Source organism: Budorcas taxicolor, chromosome 11 (genome assembly GCF_023091745.1).
Source record: "Budorcas taxicolor isolate Tak-1 chromosome 11, Takin1.1, whole genome shotgun sequence".
NCBI classification, from domain to species: Eukaryota; Metazoa; Chordata; class Mammalia; order Artiodactyla; family Bovidae; genus Budorcas; species Budorcas taxicolor.
In genome coordinates, this window is record NC_068920.1 from 9,347,886 (window position 1) to 9,369,289 (window position 21,404).

The 21,404-nt window shown below is 52.7% G+C and overlaps 1 protein-coding gene across 1 annotated transcript in view; it reads right to left on the reverse strand.

Annotated features, from left to right (window-relative positions):
- Positions 1-21,404, reverse strand: part of GMDS (GDP-mannose 4,6-dehydratase) — a 421,085-nt gene that overhangs the window by 210,078 nt on the left and 189,603 nt on the right. Inside the window, exon 7 of the mRNA XM_052648543.1 lies at positions 9,287-9,414. Within this exon, the coding sequence (XP_052504503.1) occupies positions 9,287-9,414 (128 nt within the window). The remainder of the gene's footprint in view (positions 1-9,286; positions 9,415-21,404) is intronic.

Sequence of the window (21,404 nt, forward strand, 5' to 3'; positions counted from 1 at the left end):
CTTTCTCCAAGGGGTCTTCCCAACCCAGGGGTTGAACCCGTGTCTCCTGCATCGCAGACGGATTCTTTACCACCGAGCCACACAGGAGCTCTTGTGTGTGTGTGTGTGTGTGTGTGTGTGTGTGTGTGTATGTGCAAACAAAAACCAGAATATTTTTCAGACAGAAAAAGGAATGAACTCTTGCCATCTGCAGCAGCATGGATGGCCGTGGAGGGCGTTATGCTACGTGAACAAGTCAGACAGAGAAAGACAAATAGCGTCTACCCTCACTCAAACGCTAAAAGATACGGCAAGAAAAAAAAAAGGGACCGACAGACACAGAGCGCGGGTTGGTGGTTGCCAGGTCGGAGGAGGAGTGAGGATGAAGGCAACAGCAATGGGCGAGGGTGGTCAAGAGCCGCCCCTTCCCAGGGGTGAGACAGGTGAGGCCGGGGCTGTGGCGGACGGCAGGTGAGGCCGGTCAACACGCCACTGCTGCACCCTGGGAAGATGCTCAGGGTAGATCTCAGACGCTCTCATCATAAGATTAAAAGCTGTAGCCGTGTAAGGTGGCAGAGGCTACCTGGGCTTAGCATGGTGGTCATTCTGCGACATATACAAACATCAGATCATGACGCCGCACATTCGAAACTAACACAGTGCTATATGCCAGCTAGCTGGAAATTTTTTTAAAAAAAGCAACAACAACAAAAACTATTGTTACCTGACCCTAATTTAAGAAAACTTGTACTGCTGTAAACATGTCCAGCCCATCCACAGTCACCTCAGGTGGCTGGCATGCAAGCTTGGTAGCTCCGTATCTAAAAGAAATTTTAGAAGCAAGGTTTCTTCCTCAAAGAATAGAATGCTGTAATTCTTTTTAAAAGACTATATTTCAGTTACAGAAAAAAAAATAATACTATGTCAAAAATGACAACAATATGCATTTTTTTCCACCTTGGAAACTTTAGACTTGAAAGCCGCCCATAGTGTAACTTTTCCAGTGTTCCAGTTGAGTCCTGAGACCACCAGAGTAACAGCGCACTCAGAAACCGCAGGGCCGGCCTGGCTGGAGTACACACACGGCCGCCGGGGACCGGAAACGCAGCCAGATGGTTCTGCTGAGGGAGGCACTTTTCTTTATAAAACTGAAAAGGCAGTAATAGGTCAAACACAAAAACGCAGATACGGTAAAACTGAAAGCTAGCGGGGAGACTGATGTCAATAAGACAAGAACAGCTCTGTGCGGTGTTCCCATCGACAGCAGTCAGTGCAGGCAGGGGGACAAAGGAAGGAGAAGCAACCCCGTCGGTCCAGACCAGAGACCAGAGTGGTCCGGCGGGGCCGCCAAGGCCTGGACGCCAACCACACGCGAGGGTGTTAGACTGGGCACTTATGAAGGATCACAAAAACAGCAAAGATGGACCGACGTCCCAAGCCTGAAGGAGACACAGTCCGCACACGGGTTGCTGGCCTGTCCATCTCACCCCACTGTCAGGACCCCAGGAAGCCCTCCCGGGAAGGCACCGGACATGGGTCTGGGCGGGGTGGGGGAGGCACGGCGGGGATGGCAGGGTGTGGGCCGAGAGCTCGGAGCCGCCCAGGCTGGTCAGAGCCAGGCCTCCCACGAGCAGGCATGTGGCCCAGGCAGGCCCTCCTGGGACAGAGTCTTGGGAGGGGAAGACCTGCCCCCACGAGCCCCAGCAGAGCAGAGCAGGGCAGGGTGGCCACAGGCCAGGGCTCACCTGAAAGTCTGCGGCCTTCTCTTCTGGGCAAGGGCACAGGCCGGGGGTGGGGGTACTCAGGGGGCGGGAGGGGCCACAGCCACCCTGGGGTCACTGGAGGGGCAAGGATCTGAGAAGTGTGGGCTTCCAGCCGAGAGGAGTGGCTGGACTGAGAGGGGAAAGGAGCTGCAAACCCCTCCCTTCATGTCTAACACGAGACCACGTGGCTGGCGTGGTTCCCATGGAAGGTGGGGGCCTGCGGGTCACAGGCCCCCAGGGGTCCAGGGCCGGGGCCCCAGGGGCTCTTGCGGTGCGGAGGCCTGAGGGGCACAAGGCCAGGGCCTCACCCTCCAGACACTGAGACCCCATCAGAGATGCACTCAGGTGAGGGTTCAGGAGCTGCCGCTTCACTGGAAAGAGAGAGGGAAGGGAGAGAGGGGAGGGAGGGGGGAGGAGGGGGTCAGTGTGCTGGGAAGAAGAGACCCCCGAAGCACCCCCTGAGCCACACAGCCGCTTGGAGACTGCCGAGGTTGTAAGCTGTGGGCAGCTGCGCTGGAGCCGGGCTCGCAGGGCTCAGGTTACGGGTGACCCACGCCCCGCCGCCCGCTGACGCCGGTTCCGGAGCCGCCTGCGGACGGTTCACTACAATGAGGCCTTCAGCTGCCGCTGACAACAAGCAATGGAATTCAAGCCACCTCGGCCCTTTCTTCCAACTTCTCCCTTCAGAGTTTCTGAAGATAAGGATCAAATGGAGTGATTTCTGTTAAACCTGTATTTCCTGTACGGAGCTGATAGCTTCCCCAGATGACAGGACGGTACAAGCACTGAACTAACACGTGCCGCAGCGGAAGTCCCTGCTCGGCACGGCAGGCCGCCTCCCCTCTCTGCCCAGCTGCTGCGGCTTCTTTCTGACCCGGGTCTTCAGGCCTGGGCTTGGCCTCTCGGGGCGGGGCGGCGGGGGGGCGGGGGGGGCCAAGCCAGCAGCACAGACACCCCTGATCCCTGGGGAGGGTCAATGCTGGGGGTCAGGGCAGAAACACAGCCTCTACATCTCATAAGGCCTAAAGGCACCAAGAACCCACCCGAAACCAGTCAGGCCAGGCCTGCGGGCCAGGACGCCTCCATTCAAAGCCAGCGTTGCCCTGTGAAAAATGCACATGATGATTCCTGCTCTCCTCACGGTCTGACATTTGTCAGGAGAATCAGATCCAAAGATGGAACTGATAAAGCACCACGCAAACACAAGAGGATAACCTTCGGGGCTTAAAAAAAAAAAAAAAAAGTCCAGTGAAAGCACTTTTTATTTTGTTTTCAATCTGGTGAAAGCACTTTTTGTTTCCAAACTTGAAATTTAAGATTCAGTGAAAGTCAGCAAGGAGTTCTTAAGCCATAGGAGACACCATAAGAAACAGCACGTGGAACCACAGCGAGGCCCAGCCCCTGGCCTCCGTGCCGCCACCGCAGCATGGCGGCGCCTCTGCCGCCCGGGAGGGGCGTGGGGCCCACGGACCCGGCCCCAGGCTGGCCAGGCCACGGCCACGGCCACGGCCAGGGATGCGCCCACCTCCCAGGCTCTGCCTGGCGGCCCCCAGCCCGCCCACAGGGGAGCCAGCAGCGGGACAGGCCCTCGCTCCAGCGCCCGAGTTCTGATCACAGGAGGAGGGGAAGGGACGCTCGGAGAACCCAAGGTCCTGCAGGACGACCTCCCTTCTCACCGCACTTCAGAGATTCCTATCGCCGCTTCTGCCAAAGAGCTGCCTACGAGTCATGAAGTCAACTTTTACACAAATCGAGAAACAAAGACAAATCGTCAGAAAGCAAGCGCTCGTCTGTGTGTGTGTGGCAGGGCGGGGGGGCGGGGGGACGGGGGGGATTGGAATGGAGAGAAAGCTTCCAACAGAATCTGAGACAGAAATCTTGCTCTATCAAAAATCCTGCATCAGCGGAGCGCTTGGAAACTGGGAGCACACGCTGAGGGCCCCACAGACCCAGAGGCCTCTACGGAGCGAGTGCCAGTGTCACAGTCACGCTGCGGGCCGCTGATCTTACACACTGTCTGCGATTTTCAAAGTCTGTCTTATAAATCAGGGCCAACGTACCATTCTATGTTTTCCATTGCTCAGATACCCTTCTTTTAAAAATAGGAATCCCGTCTAGTGATAGTACTGATAGAAACCAGAGGTCCTCGGGAGACTCACCCAAAACGAGACCGTGTGAGCACTGCTCCGAAATCCTTCGTGGCCAGCGTGCAGTAAGAGAGAAACCCGCTTGAGCACGTTTGGCTGGGGTCAGGAAAATCCATCGCAACTGAACCTAAATGGGCTAAGAGTGTGTTCTGTGGAAAACGTCTGATGCTAAGTACAGGAAACAGTGCTTTAGAAGGAAGAGAAAGCAAACACATCCCATATGTTTATAAATCCTTTTTTATACACGTTATGAAGAAATAATTGACAGGGAGGGTCCATTCCTCCGAGTATTCACAGGGCACCTGTTCTGCAACAGGCGTTCTGTGATGCGCGATTACAAGTAAGAGGGACAGACCCCAGAGCGTGGGGGGCGGGCCCAGGTGGCCAACCTCATCCTTCCTATGTTTGTGGAGGAGGGATTTCATTCTCCGAGACTCCAGGTCTCAGATTCTGCATGAAGTGATGGACAGTGAGGCAGGCGCAACCATTTTCTTTGAGAAAGTGCAGCAAAAGCGGCCTGAAATACTTCCACGACTCAGAGGGAGTGGGGGAAGCGATACCACACAGCAGTTCTGTGTCTTTCTTTAGGGTCTTCACTAGTGACACCTGCGTGAGGCTTTGTCAGCGACACCGACCGTCCCACAAACGGTTTCTCGATCTTGTCTTCAGGTAAGTCTGCTTCTGTAAAACTTCGCTTGTGAATTATCCGGGCTTCATGGAAGCCCCATCCATGATTTTCTTTGCTAAAATGAGAGGGGGTCTTGACTTAGCCCCCCCGGCTCATCCCCCTGGGCGCCGTGGACTTGTGAGCAGGATACAACCACGGCCTCTGGGGCCACTTGGAGGCCACATGTAAAACCTTTTGGAAACTTGGTTTCAAGAGGATGACGGCTCCTGCAGACACCTGAACCACAATAAGGGTTCAAGAACTCGGAACAAAGGCAATACGTTATCCCGAAACTATTTAACCAGCAAGTCAAAGCGTCAGCCATTTTATTTCTGCACAACAAGAGTGCCCAGCACTGCCGCCTCCTACACAGTCATCTCTAAGTGCAGGTGATGTCAGCCTTTACGAGCGGCAATCACACCCGTATCGCAGGAGAGTCTTGTCATTGCGATTAAATAGCCAGTTCTCATCGTGGGTGGAAGCAGACAGGAAGCGGGTGCCAGCAGGGACAGATGGGAAGGGAAGGAGCAGACACGGGACAGAGTCTGCAGCCAGGGGGCAAGAGAGGTGGGGCAGCCACCCAGGGACCCTCATCAGACCCTTGAAATAAGAGCGAGTGAGCCTCACCATTCATACGGTCATCTTCAGGAACAGACCCATGACTCTCTTGGGGACGCGGGTCACCTGGTGACCCAAGCTGTGCCGACGCTGCGTGGGGGTGGGGTGGAGGGTGGGGCCCAGGCCGCTGCTGAGGGCGGGTAATTCTGCCCCTGAGCAGGTGCGGGGCATCTGCACGGTGTGGCATCTGCTGAGCCTGCGCTTTCCTCCTCTCCACGCACACGTGCACACGCACACGCGCACACACACGTACCCCTTTGCCAAGAACTGCTCTTCCGATGCAAGGTCAGATATTCCATTCTACCTTTGTACAATACAACTGAAAATCTGATCTTGCAATGTCTCTGATCTCCATGCTGGGACTTACCTGTGGATGAAAACTTAAGGAGTAACCCAACCCATCCTAGAAGCTTCATTTGTCAATATGATGATGTAAACAGGACCTACAGTTTATGGGGTGTGGGGACCATGACCACTCCTGGGGTGTCACCCCCAACCAATCAAGACCTGGCCAAGGAAATCTGGCTATGCTGACCTTCAGCATCTCTGCCCGGTATGGCCTGGCTAGCGACCCGGTTCAGAGACCACCGACTCTCAGAGACTCAGCCCTGGCAAGGAATCAACTCCTCTCCTGAACACGAAGAAGAGATGCTGCAATGAGCCAGTTCCCCTTAAACAGTCTCAGGGCGCCCACGCGGCATCCCCTCCCAGATCTGTGTGAATGAGCGCAGGGTGGAAACGCCTGCAGCAGCCTGCACGCGGGGCGAGGGGCCCAGGGAGAGCGGGCAGCTCCCCCAGGGTGGCCGCCAGGCTCCCGTCCCGCTGGAGGCCTCCGCTCTGCTGGGTCTCCGTCACCTGGGAGCACAGCCCTCGTGCTTTCATGAACTCGAGGTGCAGCTCCGGCGTGCACACGGGGAGCCAGGCCTGAGAGCAGGCTGTGCTGAGGGCGTCTACATAGCTAAGAAGATGAAAGCATTTTACAGTTTGAACTGTCAGCTGACCTCATTCCAAAAGAAACGCACGTTTACAGAACCTGGGTGATGGATATATGTGGCCATTCCTAGTAAAATCCATTCAACAATTCTGCATCTTTAACAATGTTTCCAATAAAATAATGAAAAAAGGTGTAACTGCACACGACTTCTTTACTCTAAAGTACAACATAGTTTAATATAGAATTCATATTCTCCATTTCAAGTTGAAATACCTCTTACCCACTCAACTAACGCTTTAATCATCTTGATCTCAGAAACGAGACTATGAAACAGAAGTTAACGGATCTGAATCAGCAACAGGAAATGGCTTTGTATTAACTGTCGGGAAAACGTTTACAAGACAAAGAGATTCCCATCATGGATGTACAGCATGTGAAGGTGACTGCTATTACGTCCTTTTCAAAGATCAGTAATTGATGCACGAACCTTGTTGAGACTGAGGCAGAGCCCACTAACCCAGTCGAGATCATCACACCCAGTCTGGCAAACGCTCTCTGCTCCTCTTCTCTGAAATCTGTCCACAGATAAAAGTATAAGCTGCTTAACCTAGCGACTTATCGATATATTTATGTACAAATGAGAGGGATTCTATAATTAAAGCATGTGTAAAGGAGATGCTATTGTGACTCGTTTGATCTGTGCTGGCTGAGGCTTCTCAGCTCTAAGACTGATTAGAGTGCCAGGATCTAGATATGAGGCAATCAAACGAGGCTTCTGTTTTTTCATTCTTAGGCTCGTTGATTTTAATTTTGGCCACACCTACCTTGACTCATAAGTCTGTGAAGTAGCCTCATTTTAAAATAGTTAGAATTGCAAAGGATGGTCCTATTTCTTAAAAGGGGGATGAAAGTGATGAATGTTTATTTAATGATGACACCTTTTTGGAAATCATGAAATGTCAATCTCTTTCAGAACCTGTAAATGAGACAATCATCTTTAGAGCAGCACTATGTGTTACTGCCGGAGCCCCAGGAACCCAAAACACGCAAAGCCCACCTGTGCCGGGGCACAGACTCGGCCGTGGGCACCCAGGGGTGACTGGCTCTGAGCGTGCATCTCTGGAATCCAAAAACATCACGCTGTCCTGAGGAGCCAGGCCCTCATGCTCTCACACCTTACTCTCCCGGGCAGTTTAGCACCTGGGGTTGCTGGACTGACGCGTCTCATCAAGGGATCTTAACAATGACATCATTTGGGAAGACCTTTGAAGTCTTTGAGCCAAGATGTTTCTGAAATACTTCCCTGTTACACACACACAGACAGGGGTCCTTTGCGCCAAGATCTGCGTGACCCCCAGAGCCGAGGTGCGCTTGGCATTTTGGGTTGAAACGACCCCATGGTCCCCACGCAGACCCACTGAGCTCCCAGAGGGGTTTTCGTTACTTCTGTCTTTACCAAATGGTCTCCTGCATTTTTGTTGGATTTTTCTGGCGCGTTTTCCAAATGCCATTTATTTTTTCCCCTGACTGAAGAGGTGTATATGTACTTGTTTCAATACATGGAAACACAGAAGTCTACGGAAGAGGATAAACGCGGCCAGAAATAAGCACCACTGACATTTCGAGCCGCTGCTCACTGCTCATCAGGGTCCATTTCCGAGTCCAACACACAGCCCCGTTGCGTCCGGTGCAAAAACGCAGAGTGGGACGAAGTTTGATCGGTCCGGTTCCAAAACTGCAGAACAAGACTTTGGATAAAGGGGGATGCCTTCGCAGCCTTCTAAGCGGCTGCAGGAATTTGCAGAGACCTAGAGGGTTATACGCCAAAATGACGGCGTTGAGACCGTTGTTATTTTTGCAGAGCTTGCCCCGTAGTCTTAAGAAGCAGAGGCCATATATGTAGACGAAACAAAATTTCAGGTTCTTTTACATCACCTTTCGCCCACTGTCTCCGAGTTTTTAAAAGTGTGGACGTCTGTACTTTTTTAATGCAGTGTTCTTAAAATATACCCAAGGGCCACCATCACAAAAAGCTTCACTGTGTTTACAGCTTGGAAGAACACATGCAAACAACCTAAACGTTTCACTGCTGAGCAAAGTATTGAATCGGAATTTTGGGGCCATAATACAAATCACAGTTTAGGCGTTCAAGCACGCAACATTTCAGTCACACACAAAAGCGGTAACACAGCGGAGCTGACCTCTGTGTTGGCAAGTGAACTCGTGTTTGCTTTCTTTTCTAAATGGTCAAGTTTCTTTTTGAACCACATCAATGAACAAGGAAGCCAGATCCGGTTCCCCAGAGGCGTCGCTGGGGACAGAAACAGTCCTGAGCACCTAAAGAGGCACCGCGGGCTCCGGGGCAAACACCCCGTCACCAACACGCTCCTTCACGTCTCGCCACGGAAACCGGACATCAGCAAGCATGCTCATCCCGGCGAGGCAAAAGGTAACAAACTGTTCACAGAAAAACCACGTTATTTACGTGTACATTAAATAACGTACGTAACCCAAACCGGACCTTAACGTGCACGTAAATCCCGAGACTGACGCCTGGATCCCCTCTAACAACACCCGCTGCTCCGCAACAGCATCCTTGCTCACATCTCTCTCGAGTTCCTTCTTTTGTGGGCAGAATTCACGGGTGGGAGTCACGGGCTGCCCAGGGCCGGGGGTAAGCAGGGTCTGAAGCAGCAGACACCAGGATCTCTGAGGAGCAAGCGGGCGTGACCACGCCAGTGAAGGGCGCACTCACAGACACCGGCGGTGACACCAGGACCAGCAGTGTTCCTGGGAGGCCTGGACGCTAGTTCTGCTCACCAACAGGTCCTCTCGCATGCCATCACTCGCGTCCTGGGTGGGGTGAGGGAGGAGGCACGCGGAAGACACTCCAGAAAGGAAAGAACACCATGCATTTTCTGTCCACCGTCCAGCCCACTGGCCAGCATCCTTGTTTTCAATAATTAAAACAACGCCTGTGAGGGACTCCCCCTTCCAGACTGTGCAGAACGGCCTCACGCACCGCTGACCATGGGCCAGCAGGGGACACAGTGTGAGCTGAGACACAGCCGCATGAGCACGGCTGACGCGCTGCCCCCTCCAGGCAGCCCTCCCAGGAGGCCTGGCACTCGGACATGCAGACGCAGATACTTAGAAACCAGAATGCATCGGTTCCTACCTCCACATAGTCCTTGGCGTGGCCCCAGTCTCGTTTGGCATCCAGATTCCCCAAACTGAAACATTCCAGTTGTCCAAGGTGAATCTTAGCTACTGAGCGGCTAATTTTTCGAGTAACAAAATTAGCTCCTAAAAGAGACAAAAGATGTATTATCAGTCTAGTGATTTTGACATTCAACAGTTTGGTGAACCAAACACAATCTGAGCCTCTGGGCATTTCTTTCACCCCCTCCCCCCTCTAAAATAATAACAAAAGTAAACGACAGAAACCACTGGCCGTCACTTAGGCAAGATCAGGAGCCCCACTCGAGCGTCACGCCGGCTCCACAGCTGCGGTGAACACTGTGGGGCTGTCTTGGCAGGCCCCGTGTGCTGCTGCAACACGTGAGCAGGCCCCAGGCCAGAGAACAGCTCTCGGAAGGCCAGTCTTTACACAAGAGTCAACAGGGCTGGACGAAGGGAAAGGCCAGAATCTGTAATAAGACCACCCTGACTTTTTAAGAACATAAACATCATGTATTCCTATTAATAAGACTATTTCGGGGTTCATGTGTAGAGAGAGAGGAGACTAATCTTCCTCCCAGGTGTGACCACAGGAAACAAACAAGAAATGCATGTGGCTTCTTTATCTAAAGAAGGCTGAGCGCCGAAGAATTGATGCTTTTGAGCTGTGGTGCTGGAGAAGACCCTTGAGAGTCCCTTGGACAGCAAGGAGATCAAACCAGTCTATCCTCAAGGAAATCAACCCTGAATATTCATTGGAAGGACTGATGATGAAGCTGAAGCTCCAATACTTTAGCCACCTGATGGGAAGAGTCAGCTCATCGGAAAAAGACCCTGATGGTGGGAAAGACTAAGGGCAGGAGAAGGGGGCGACAGAGGAGGAGGCGGTTGGATGGCGTCACTGACTTGATGGCCGTGAACTTGGGCAAACTCCGGGAGACAGGGAAGGACAGGGAGGCCTGGCGTGCTGCAGTCCCTGGGGCCACAGAGTCAGACACAAGTTAGTGAATGAACGACAGCAATGGTGGCTACCCAGGGCTAAGTCTGAAGTTTCAAGATTCTCTGTACTTAGTACAATGTCAACTTCTAAATTCACCCAAGTGTTATCTGCAGGACAGCATTTCTGAATTCTCTATAAATATTTTGAAATGATCAGATGAAACGTATCTTACCCGAAAGGAATGAAACAGTTTTAATGTTCTCTGGTCTTTAATGAAAGCCTCTATCCACTATTAAAAGATCACAAAGAAGGAGAAAATTAAAAGGCACTTCTGAGGCAGCTTTATCTATGTCCCCGCATCTAAGTAAGGTTATCACAAAGCTACCAAAATCTCAAGGTAATTAACAGGCACGTGAGCTGGTCAATGGTGGCGTCACACAGATTAGACAGATTGCCATCATAATTTATCACATTTCAGTAACTTCAGCTTTGTTCTTCTGCAGAAGAAACAGGGAGGTGAGTGTTACGACAAAAGCGTGGCCTTCTAGACAAACTGAGACAGAGATACGGGGGATTCTTATACATAGGTTTTCTCAACTTTGGCAAGAAGAGCCCAGCACAAGTTCAGAAGCACAGCAGACTCGCTGCGCAACCGTGGCGGGCGCATTTACGCCAGGCCCGACCGCGAGTGACGGTGAGGGTCTGAAGCTTCAGTCTCTCGTGGGTGTTAACAGCGGACTTTAGGAGGTCCAGCTGCAGCTCCGCAGGGCACTGCGTAGCGCACACAAGAGCTCCTTCGAAACAGAGCCTCTGCGTACGAAGCGTTTATCAGGCACAGTCCTGTTCAATCTGCTCTCAATTGGCAACTTCTAATTTACTACTGATTTAAAGTGACAATTAAACTCAGGCTTGGTGTCTGTCTTCGTATTTTCGTGTCAGGACTCTGCCATCATCCTGCAGCTCCGTGGATAAATCTGTCAACTCACCTATGTTACATGAGTTAGTACTTCCTTCTTTGTGGCCCAATGGACATGGACACACTGCGTCTCTGTATCTGTTAATAGCACACGGACATTGGGCTGTTCCCACCTCTCGGCTGTTGTGAACAGTGCTTCATTGAACGTGGGTGCACCCTTTTCTGTGTGGGGATCAAGTGTTCATTTCCCCTGGAATCACTGCAGATGGTGACCACAGCCATGAAATTAAAAGAGGCTTACTCCTTGGAAGGAAAGTTATGACCAACCTGGATAGCATATTCAAAAGCAGAGACATTATTTTGCCAACAAAGGTCTGTCTAGTCAAGGCTATGGTTTTTCCAGTAGTCATGTATGGATGTGAGAGTTGGACTGTGAAGAAAGCTGAGTGCCAAAGAATTGATGCTTTTGAACTGTGGTGTTGGAGAAGACTCTTGAGAGTCCCTTGGACTGCAAGGAGATCCAACCAGTCCATTCTGAAGGAGATCAGTCCTGGGATTTCTTTGGAGGGACTGATGTTGAAGCTGAAGCTCCAATACTTTGGCCACCTGATGGGAAGAACTGACTCATTGGAAAAGACCCTGATGCTGGGAAAGACTGAGCGTAGGAGGAGAAGGGGACGACAGAGGATGAGATGGCTGGATGGCATCACCAACTCGATGGATATGAGTTTGAGTGAACTCCAGGAGTTGGTGATGGACAGGGAAGCCTGGCGTTCTGTGATTCATGGGGTTGCAAAGAGTCGGATACGACTGAGCGACTGAACTGAACTGAACTGAGGGCAGCTCCACGGAGCTTCCCTGGTGGCTCAGCACTAAAGAATCTGCCTGCAATGCATGAGAGGCAGGTTCACTCCCTGGGTTGGGAAGATCCCCGAGAGAAGGAAATGGCAATCCAGTACTCTTGCCTGGGAAATCCCATGGACAGAGGAGCCTGCTGGGCTACACTCCATGGGGCTGTAAAGAGTCAGACACAACGTAGCGCTCGGGCGCAGGGCAGCTCCGCAGCGAACCCATCGATCGGCTGCCAGGTGTCCTCCACAGCCGTTTGCCAGCTGCGTGCTCACCAGCAGTGACTGGGCTCTCCTTCCTCCACATCCTCCCCAACAACTGTATGGCTTCGTCTTTCTAATGACAGTCGTCCTCGTGGGCACTTAAGTGTTATCTCCTTGCGGTTTTGATTTGCATTTCTCTGACAGCTAACGGCACTAAGCACCCACATTTCCATGTACTTATCAGCCACTGGTGTATCTTCTTTGGAGATATGTCTAATCAGGGTTTTTGTCCAATTTTTAAAGGACAATGTCACTGGTCTTTTTAATCTTGAGTTGTAAGAGTTCTTTATATATTATGGGTCCAAATCCTTTATCAGACATGATTTACACACATTTTCTCTCATTGTATAAGTCATATTTTAATTCCCTTGATGGCATCCATTCACACACAATTATTTTCTTCGTTTTTGTGAAGTTCAATTTGTCTATTTTTTTTTTTTTTTGACTGTATGAGCTTTTGGTGTTACATCCGAAAGGGCGTTGCCTACGCAAGGACAGTCTTGAAGAGTTTCTCCTGGATGTTTTACGCCTTTCGTTGATTTGGTTCTTAAATGTAGGTATCTGACCTGGTTCCAGTTCATGTATGTATGGTGAGGAGAAAAGGGCCCTGCTTTAGCCCCCTGCATGTGGCTATAGGGCTGCTCTGGGACAGCGTATGTGCTGGAAAGGCTATGCTTTCTCCCATCTGAATGGCCTTTCACCTTCTGCCAAAAATCAGTTACCCATGGACACACGGGCTTCTCACTGACCTTCAGTCCTGTTCCACGGATCTGACACCTGCTGGCATGCGGGAACCACATGCGTGATGAGTACAGGTCTGCAGGGACAGTCACAGCCAGGAAGTGAGAGTCTTCCAACTGTTTACCTTTTCTCGGCCCCTTGAATTTCCGTGCGAATTTTAGGACCAGTCTGTTGATGCTGCACAAAAGGGGCTGGGCTTTGCAGGAATGGTGTTGAATGTGCCCGTCAGGGCAGGGGGTGGGGGGGGCGCTGTCCGTTCTGACAGCTCCTCATCTTCCTGCTCATCAGATGGTAGGAGGGGCTTCCACTGATCTGGGGCTTGTCCAGCTGCTTTCAGCAATGTTGAGTAGTTTCCAGAGAACACATTTTCCACTTTTTGTTAAATTTGTTCCTAAGTAGTTTAGTCTTTGTGATGTTGTTATAAGGGTAACTTCTCATGATTTCATTTTCAGATTCATTTTCAACATTTTTATTGCCGCCATGTTTCACGAGTCAATTCTTGGGAGAGGCTTAAAGTAATTGTTTTTTTTTCAATTAGTTCTTTCCGTGGACCTGAGTGCCCGGGTCTCACTGGTAAAGAATCTGCCTGCAATGCAGGAGACACAGGTTCGATCCCTGGGTCGGGAAGACCCCCTGGAGGAGGAGATGGCAGCCCACTCCAGTGTTCTTGCCTGGGAAATCCCATGGACAGAAGAGCCTGGTGGGCTACAGTCCATGTGGTCACAGAGAGTGGGACACGGCTGAGCGGCCGAGCACGCACGCATGCACTTCATTTTCACTCATTACACAAGCTTCTTGTGTTTTGGAGAGAACTACACGAAACCACTCACCTGAGGGCTGAGGCCCGGGCACTATGTCCAGCCAGGCCCACCGTGCAGATGGAGGAGGAGAGGCCCAGGGCCCGGCCTGAGCCCCACTCCCCCACCGGCCCCTGCCCGGGGCTCCTGCCAGTGTTGCCGGTACCAGCCTGCCCCCAGGGCAGGAGGTGCCCTGCTGGGACTGGGTCGCCAGCGTGGCTGTGCTGGTACAGCACGCAGAGAATGGAACTCCTGTAAGTGTTCACAGACATGCTTAATTTCCAACAGCCTTAACTGCAAGACCTCAGCCAGGATGAAGACCAAGAAACGGAAAGCCGGCCCAGTGAACCGACCCACCGAAGGCCACTGGCCGCTGGCTCTGCCACCCAGACCACATGGCACTCTGAACACCTCTGGACAGGCACACCTGCCAGGCCACGCCTCGGGCACCCACCCGGGGCACATGGCGCTGTAGACCGTGAGCCATCACAGACGGAATCAGGATCGTCACGTCCTGGTCTGTAAAATAGGGATAATAACAGTACTTCCCATGCAGGCTGATGTTTCAGAAATTCTAGGTGAATGTGATTAAGGAATTCACAATGTGTCACCTGTTATCACAATTATTACATTGCAAAGTTAATGGGACCTGTAATTAAACCTCAGTGAGAAGCCCAGATTTCTTAGTCTGTTCATGACTAAGCCCTTTAATTCTCTGATTTGGGAAGTCTGAGAATGAGAACAAATCTAAATAAACAGCCAGAGGCAGACGGGTGGACTCACACACTGAGAGCACCGATGAACATCTCTCATATTGTACGCTGTAGGTTGCTTTTTCAAGGCAAATTCATTAGCCACGGAAAAACAGAATACACACAAAAATATATACTAGTAAGAAGGAGACCAATCAAAATGGGTTTTAGTCCAAATATTAGCCGAGATTGAGATCAGGAGCGTTTCTGGCATTGATGGAATGAAAAGCTCAGGACTTTTATTTTGGCAAATAGCAGACAAAAAACCGCATCAAAACCCCATTTCACCCCATTAAAAAACACCAAACTATGCTGGATAAAAATATGACAATTCACTGAATTTCAAAGCTGAGTCTGCACACACCGCCCGGGTTACAGGTGGGCCCCGAGGGGTCAGGCTGGGATTGGGTGGGACACCACCTGAGGCCCTGGAAAGAGCTTCAGCTCTGATCTCCTACTGGAGGCAAAGGGTGAGGCTTCCAGAGAGGCCCCTGGAGCCGGGCCACACGGCCTGGGAGTCACTCTTAATTCCGTCCCTTTTATCAGTCATATCCGACTCTGTGCAACACTATGGACCACAGCTGGCCAGGCTCCTCTGTCCCTGGGAGTCTCCAGGCAAGAACACTGGCGTGGGTTACCATTTCCTCCTCCAGGGCATCTTCCCGACCCAGGGACTGAACCAGTGTCTCCCGCATAGCAGGCACATTCTTCACTGCTGAGCCACTGGTGAGGGTAATCATACATCTTTCACGAGCAAAAGTGCCAACAGAGTCCCCAGCTGCAACAGGCTGGAGGTGACAAAGTCAGTTTCCTCTCAGCTTTAACTCCGCTAGTTTGCTCAATTGCTTCGAATGGCTCCCAGGGTCTCTCTTCAGAGAAGACAGGTCTGTTTATAATTTCGGACTAGAAAGGCTGGGCATATTCCCATCTGTACCAATTTTCCTTCTCATCCTACCTTCTTGAATCTTTCTTCTGGCATACTTTCCTTTCTTCATAAAATGCACTCTTTAGAATTTCCTTTAAAGTGGAGAACTGTCTGGCTTGATTCTGAGAATCCTCACGACCCCAAGTTGAAGGTTGCTCCTCTCAGCAGCAGGGCACTAACACACAGCCTCCAGCTCTGGTTTGTCCTGGATGAGGGTGTGGCCAGCGCGAGCGCCCTTCCCCTTTCTCCTCTGGGGAGACTAACGATGCCCTCTCCCTCTTCAGCCCCTGGAGTCCAGGTGTCCAGATGCAGCTTCTGCTCGGTGCATGCAGAGCCGTCCCGTGTCTGTGCGACCCGTGGGCCTCCACGTGCACGGCCCCCTCCTGACTCTCTTTTCTTCTTTCTGTTCCCTTCTGGGAAAGAACGCTAGACCTTCCCAGGTCACCTTACAACCTCTTCACTTCTTTTTAAATAATTTCTCTCCTCCTGCCCTTCCCTGCAATATGCAGCTGACTTCCGTGGAGCCGTGTCATCCTCCTCAGTGTCGGGTATTTAAGCCAAGCGTTTAATTCTGTTTACATAATCTTTTATATCTAAAGTTCTCTCTGCTGCTTTTGCAGGTCTACCTGGGTATTTTTCATATTCTGATTTTGTTTCTTTCTTTTTTTATGAATTTTCATTTTATGATGTTTCAATTTACGGTTTTTCATTTAAACACACCCTGGAGTTCTATATTCTCATTTAACAGTCCTCATACTTAGAGTTCGCCGGTGACTGATCTCGTCTCCTCTGCAGACTCTGACTTGCTTGCTTCCTGGCGCTCGTGGTGGCACCCCCAGTTCTTGGTGAGCGATGATCTGCTGGAAGCCGGGGAACACGTCTGACAAGCATAGTCGGCTCCAGGGAGGGTCTGCTTGCTTCTGGTCGAGGGCGCACAGAGGCACCGCCCTGCCACCTCCCCTCACCTTCCCCAGCCCCAGGGGCACAGGGTTCCGTCCCCACTGCCACGGGAAGGCCCAGACTGAGGCCCCCCAGAGGTTGGGTGGTGAGAGGCCTCCTGGGTCACCACTTCCCCATGGATGGGCGGAACCAGCGGGCGGTTTGCTGTCCCTCACGGCCCCCGCCTGCCAGCAGGCGGGGCTGCCGGAAAGACCAGACAGACCTGAAGGGAGAAAGCTGCTGCTCTGCACACCTGGGCAAACGCGAGCAACTACGCCATGCTGGACACACATAGCTTCACTTTACACATTCAGAAAACTTTGATTTTACTGTTTTATTCTGTATGGAGTATGTCTGTACATTGACTACGTGTACATAAAAAATACGTAAAAACCTGAAATGGGTCTATCTTGCTCACGCTATTTTTCTGGCTCAAATACACTTATCTGTAATGATTTTTTCACGCACAGGCAAACTCATGAAATTCAAGAGGACTCTGTTTTTCTGGGCCTTCCCCTCCTGCCAGGCCTCACCTCCCGTGAGGCCGGATAACCAGGACCCACTGAGAAGCTGGGGAGCAGGACACGGAGGCTCGGAGGGGAGCCCGAGCCAGACCCCGAACCCCCGGCCTGTGCCCGTGCTTGACCCTCACGTACGTGTGTGTGGGCTTCCAAGCCCTTGTTCTATTAAACGTTCTAACCTCATCTCACAAAGCACCCACATAACACCCCCAAGTCAAATACCTTCAAGACAAGACTTGAAGGAAAAGGAGAACCGACAAAGCTTGCAAAACGCACCTTAAATTGCCAGCATTAAACCGCAAGACATGAAGGTGGCACACTCAGTAAAGAGCAAAGAGCTAGATTCTCTGTTGAGCACAGTCTCTCGCACAGTGCGCCACGCCAACAAGCCTTTTTAAAATGCCCCAGCGGACAGCATAGGGAGGCTGAGCAGCTCTAAGGGAAGAGCGCCGGGGGCGCCCCCGGGGCAGCTCTTCCCTCGCTCATGGGACAAAGTCACCTCTTCTCTGGCCGAGCACTCGCCGAGGGCCCTGCAGCTCTGAGTGTGGGGGACTGGAGCGGGCCGCCTGCCCGTGCCTGGGGCTGTGTGAGCCGCCCCTGTCGCCACCAGGCAACAGGAGAAGCAACCATGGTGCCGCCAATAAAATTCTACCCCGCTGCCCGGCACTGCATCCAAACGCTCTTGATTGAGAGGCTTTTTGGAATTAGATAAAGCACAGAGACAGCTTGGATGACGTTCTTCAGCAAACAGAAATCGTTCCAATGTTCCTTGAACCCCTGGCGACCTCTGCCGAGCCCACGTCCCACCCCGCAGGGATCCCGGCCGCCCCACCGGGCAGGGCCCGGGCCGGGCGCGGTGCAGACGGGGTGGAGAAAGAGGAGACGCGGGAAGGTCACGGCCAGCGGCGCAGACCGCGGAGATCAGAGGGCCCTGTACCTCCTGTGCCGTGAGCCCGGCCAAGAGCAACAGCGTCTGACTGCGGGGACCCGGCGGACAAGAGGCCCATTCACGGCATGAGCCACCACCTCCGGGCAGCTAGTCATAAACGGGGGCTGAAGAGAGAGGCGCAGGCTGCTCTGCTGTTTGTCCCAGCGCTCGCTGCCTTCCCGGGGAGCCAGCTCCTCACGTGCCTGTGTGCTCCCCCTCCTGCCCTGGGCTGTCCTGGGCACTCAGCCCTCGGGGCGGCCGCCCCGGACACGCAGTGTTCTCAGGAGGAAGCCCGCCTGCGAGCCACACAGGGGCTTGCACGCCGTCCTTTGAAACCCGCTCTTTGTACTTAAATGATTTGTTAACGTTAAAAGACGACTCCTCTCCCATAGACCTGGGTCACGTCCCGGCTGCACCCAGGACGGGGCACGTGGTGCGTCAGGAAGGTGGTGCCTCTCCCTGGCCAGGCTCGCTCACAACCGCCGAGACTCAGGTCCTTCATCTTCCGTCTCGGCTCAGAGCCGTCCTGACCGCTGAGAAGCAGAGCATGGCCACTTCATGGACATTTCACGTTCAAGGTAACTTTAAAAAGCCAGCATCTGCTTATAGGCATTCTGGTGCAGAGACTGCAAAGTGAGAAAACCTCCCAAAGGCTTTGCTTCAAGCCCTTCATCTGATGGGCAACAGAAACAGGACAAAGGTCCACACGTGGAGGCCACGCGTCCCCTTGCAGGGTCATCTCCCTCCATGCTTAGGATCTAGTTCCTGCACAGAACAGCGAGCAAACGTGGGCCCCAGCAAGCAGCACAGTGGAGTGACATCTCTGCGCCACAGGCTGGGCACAAGCCGCGGGGCAGGTGCCGTCCACTCCCACGGGCGTGGCCCCACCACTGCTCAGCGCCCATTCCAGGAACCAAGTTCACGTTCATGACCATCGAGCTTCATTAACGAGCAGTGTGTGCCTGCGTCGTTCGCTAGAGGGGCACTTTGGGTCATTTTTTCACATATGGTGCACTATTAACAGCTCATGACGGTGCTGGGCCCAGAAGCTTGCTGTTCAGTCACTAAGTCACATCCCATCCTGTGACCCTATGGACAGCAGCCCGCCAGGCTCCTCTGTCCTTCACTATCTCCCAACGTTTGCTTAGATTCAAGTCCATTGAGTCGGTGGGCCCAGCAGAGCAGATAACACTCGTTATTAAGGATATTTTCAGTTACTGCCTGATTTTCTTTCTTACAAGAAGACGCCGTGTCTGCAGGCCCAGGAAACACTTCAGCTGCATCGTCCACCGGGCCCTCCTGTGAGCACCGTCCCAAGGCCGTGCGCGCGACCTCACATCCACGCTGAGGTTCGCAACCACGTTTAGCCCATCTTCCTCCAACAGGAACCTCACATCTCCTCTGAGGACTGCCTCCCTCTGCTTTACGAGGTTTGCTTCTTTTGCACAAATCCATTGTTAGGGTTTTAAGAGGGACCTGGGGCCGGGCTGGGACGTTTCCTGTGGACTTCACTGCAGCCTCCTCAACGTCTTGTGGGCACAGGAGCTTCCCCTTTCCCACTGGTAAGATGATGTTGAACACCCACCTTCCTCACAGCCAGGAAGTGCTCTCTGCGGTCGGACTGTGGTCGCACTTCCTCAATTGCGGCCGCTATGGGCTACTTATCCTTCCGCACATCCTCTTTGGTGCCTTTTTAGACACCCCGAACTTCCTAGACATTCAGCAAGTGTTACTGCAATGATACGCCTATTCTGGCTGGAGAAGGCAATGGCAACCCACTCCAGGACTCTTGCCTGGAATATCCCATGGGCGGAGAAGCCTGGTAGGCTGCAGTCCGTGGGGTCGCTAACAGTCGGCACAACTGAGCGACTTCACTTTCACTTTTCACTTCCATGCATTGGAGAAGGAAATGGCAAGCCACTCCACTCTTCTTGCCTGGAGAATCCCAGGGATGGGGGAGCCTAGTGGGCTGCCATCTATGGGGTCGCACAGAGTCGGACACGACTGAAGCAACTTAGCAGCAGCAGCAGCCTATTCTGGCAGAAATAAGCCTTCTTCAACATCAGCTTTGGCCCACTCTGGGAGTTTTGATGTGACCCATCGTTCAGGTCCATGCAGACCACGAATATCTGTGTAACACCTGGAAGTGTCCATTCAGCCAGGGCTGTAGGAAGACGGCAAAGGGTCTGCTGAGAGGTTGAGCCTAAGCTCTAACTTCCTGAATGGACCCAGGACCGGAAGCCCAGGGGTCCATCAACCGATAACTACCAAGATCAGAGAAGCAGTTGGGCTGACTTCCACTGACCCAGTGGGAAATGTTGAATATTCTCAAAGCCTCCTGTCTGAAGTTCTCATCGTCCTGGCATTAACCAGCCTGAGGGAGGAACCACGGGCACCACACCCTGGCCCAGAGCTCAGCTGGCCCCAAAGCTCCAGGGGCAGCACGTCCTCCCCGAGGACGGTGCCCCCCACGCACGTCGGGGAGAGGCCCCTCCCCAGTTCCTGGCATCAGAATAGAGCCCCACGGGAGTGCTCTCAGGTCCTCAGGCCCCAGACTCACAGGTTCCTTCCTGTTTTAAAAGCCCGAAGCCGTTGCCACCGTCACTCCTCCTGGGTCACTTTCAGGCATTGTCTCGGCTCTCAGCGAGGAGCAACGCCAGCCCTGCTCCGCATCTGCGCGTGGGCTAAGCCTGCACCACGTGCCACGCGTGGGCGAGAGTCTGACCAACCGGAAAGGACGTCAGCGGCTCAGGCAAAGCCCCCAGCGCGCCTCGCCCTCACGCCTGGGCCGCAGCCTCCCGAGCCGAGCTGTGCTGTGGGCTCTCTGCCGCGCCCCTCACAGGCGGGTAGGCGCCAGCTGCCACGATGCTTCGGGACTGCGGACACCCGGGCCGGAGGCTGCCATCGAGCCCCGAGTCGTCCTCAGCTAGCTGCACGCAAGGCTCCGCTTCCTCCGGCTGCTTACTGCGGCTCCTTCCTCACCTTCCTTTTCTTTCCTTACCACCAGTATTTTCTACAGAAAGAGTTTTCCTCCGCAAAGGACGAGCTTAGGAGAGTGGCATGGCTTTAGAGCCTTTCTCTAGAAGAGTCGTTTCTGCTCAGAGTTTGGTCCCTAACTGAGCTCTGGGAATTGAAAGTAAACAAGAAGTACAGGACACTTCCCACCACTACGTGGTGTCCTGTATTCTGGACATTACTGACACTTCACCACATCTCGCCTACCCTAATCACCCCTTAACAAGGTCTGAGAGCCGAACTTCTCTAACTTACTCAGGAAAGACAAGTCACCTCTCCCTTCATGAGTCTCCCCCATTCCCTCGTGATTACTGCATTTGAATGTGAGCTGGCCACAGACGGCAGTCACTTCTCCAGAGCACCGTCAGCAGGGGTGATGTAACCCTGCACTAATGACCCTACTTACAGGACTTCCTGCCAAGGTTACAGTCCCTTAAGTGAAGACAGTCATCATCCCATTTCACAGGTGAGGAAACTGAGGCTCAGAGAGATGACAGGACTTGCCAAAGTTGCTCCTGCCGTAAGTGGAG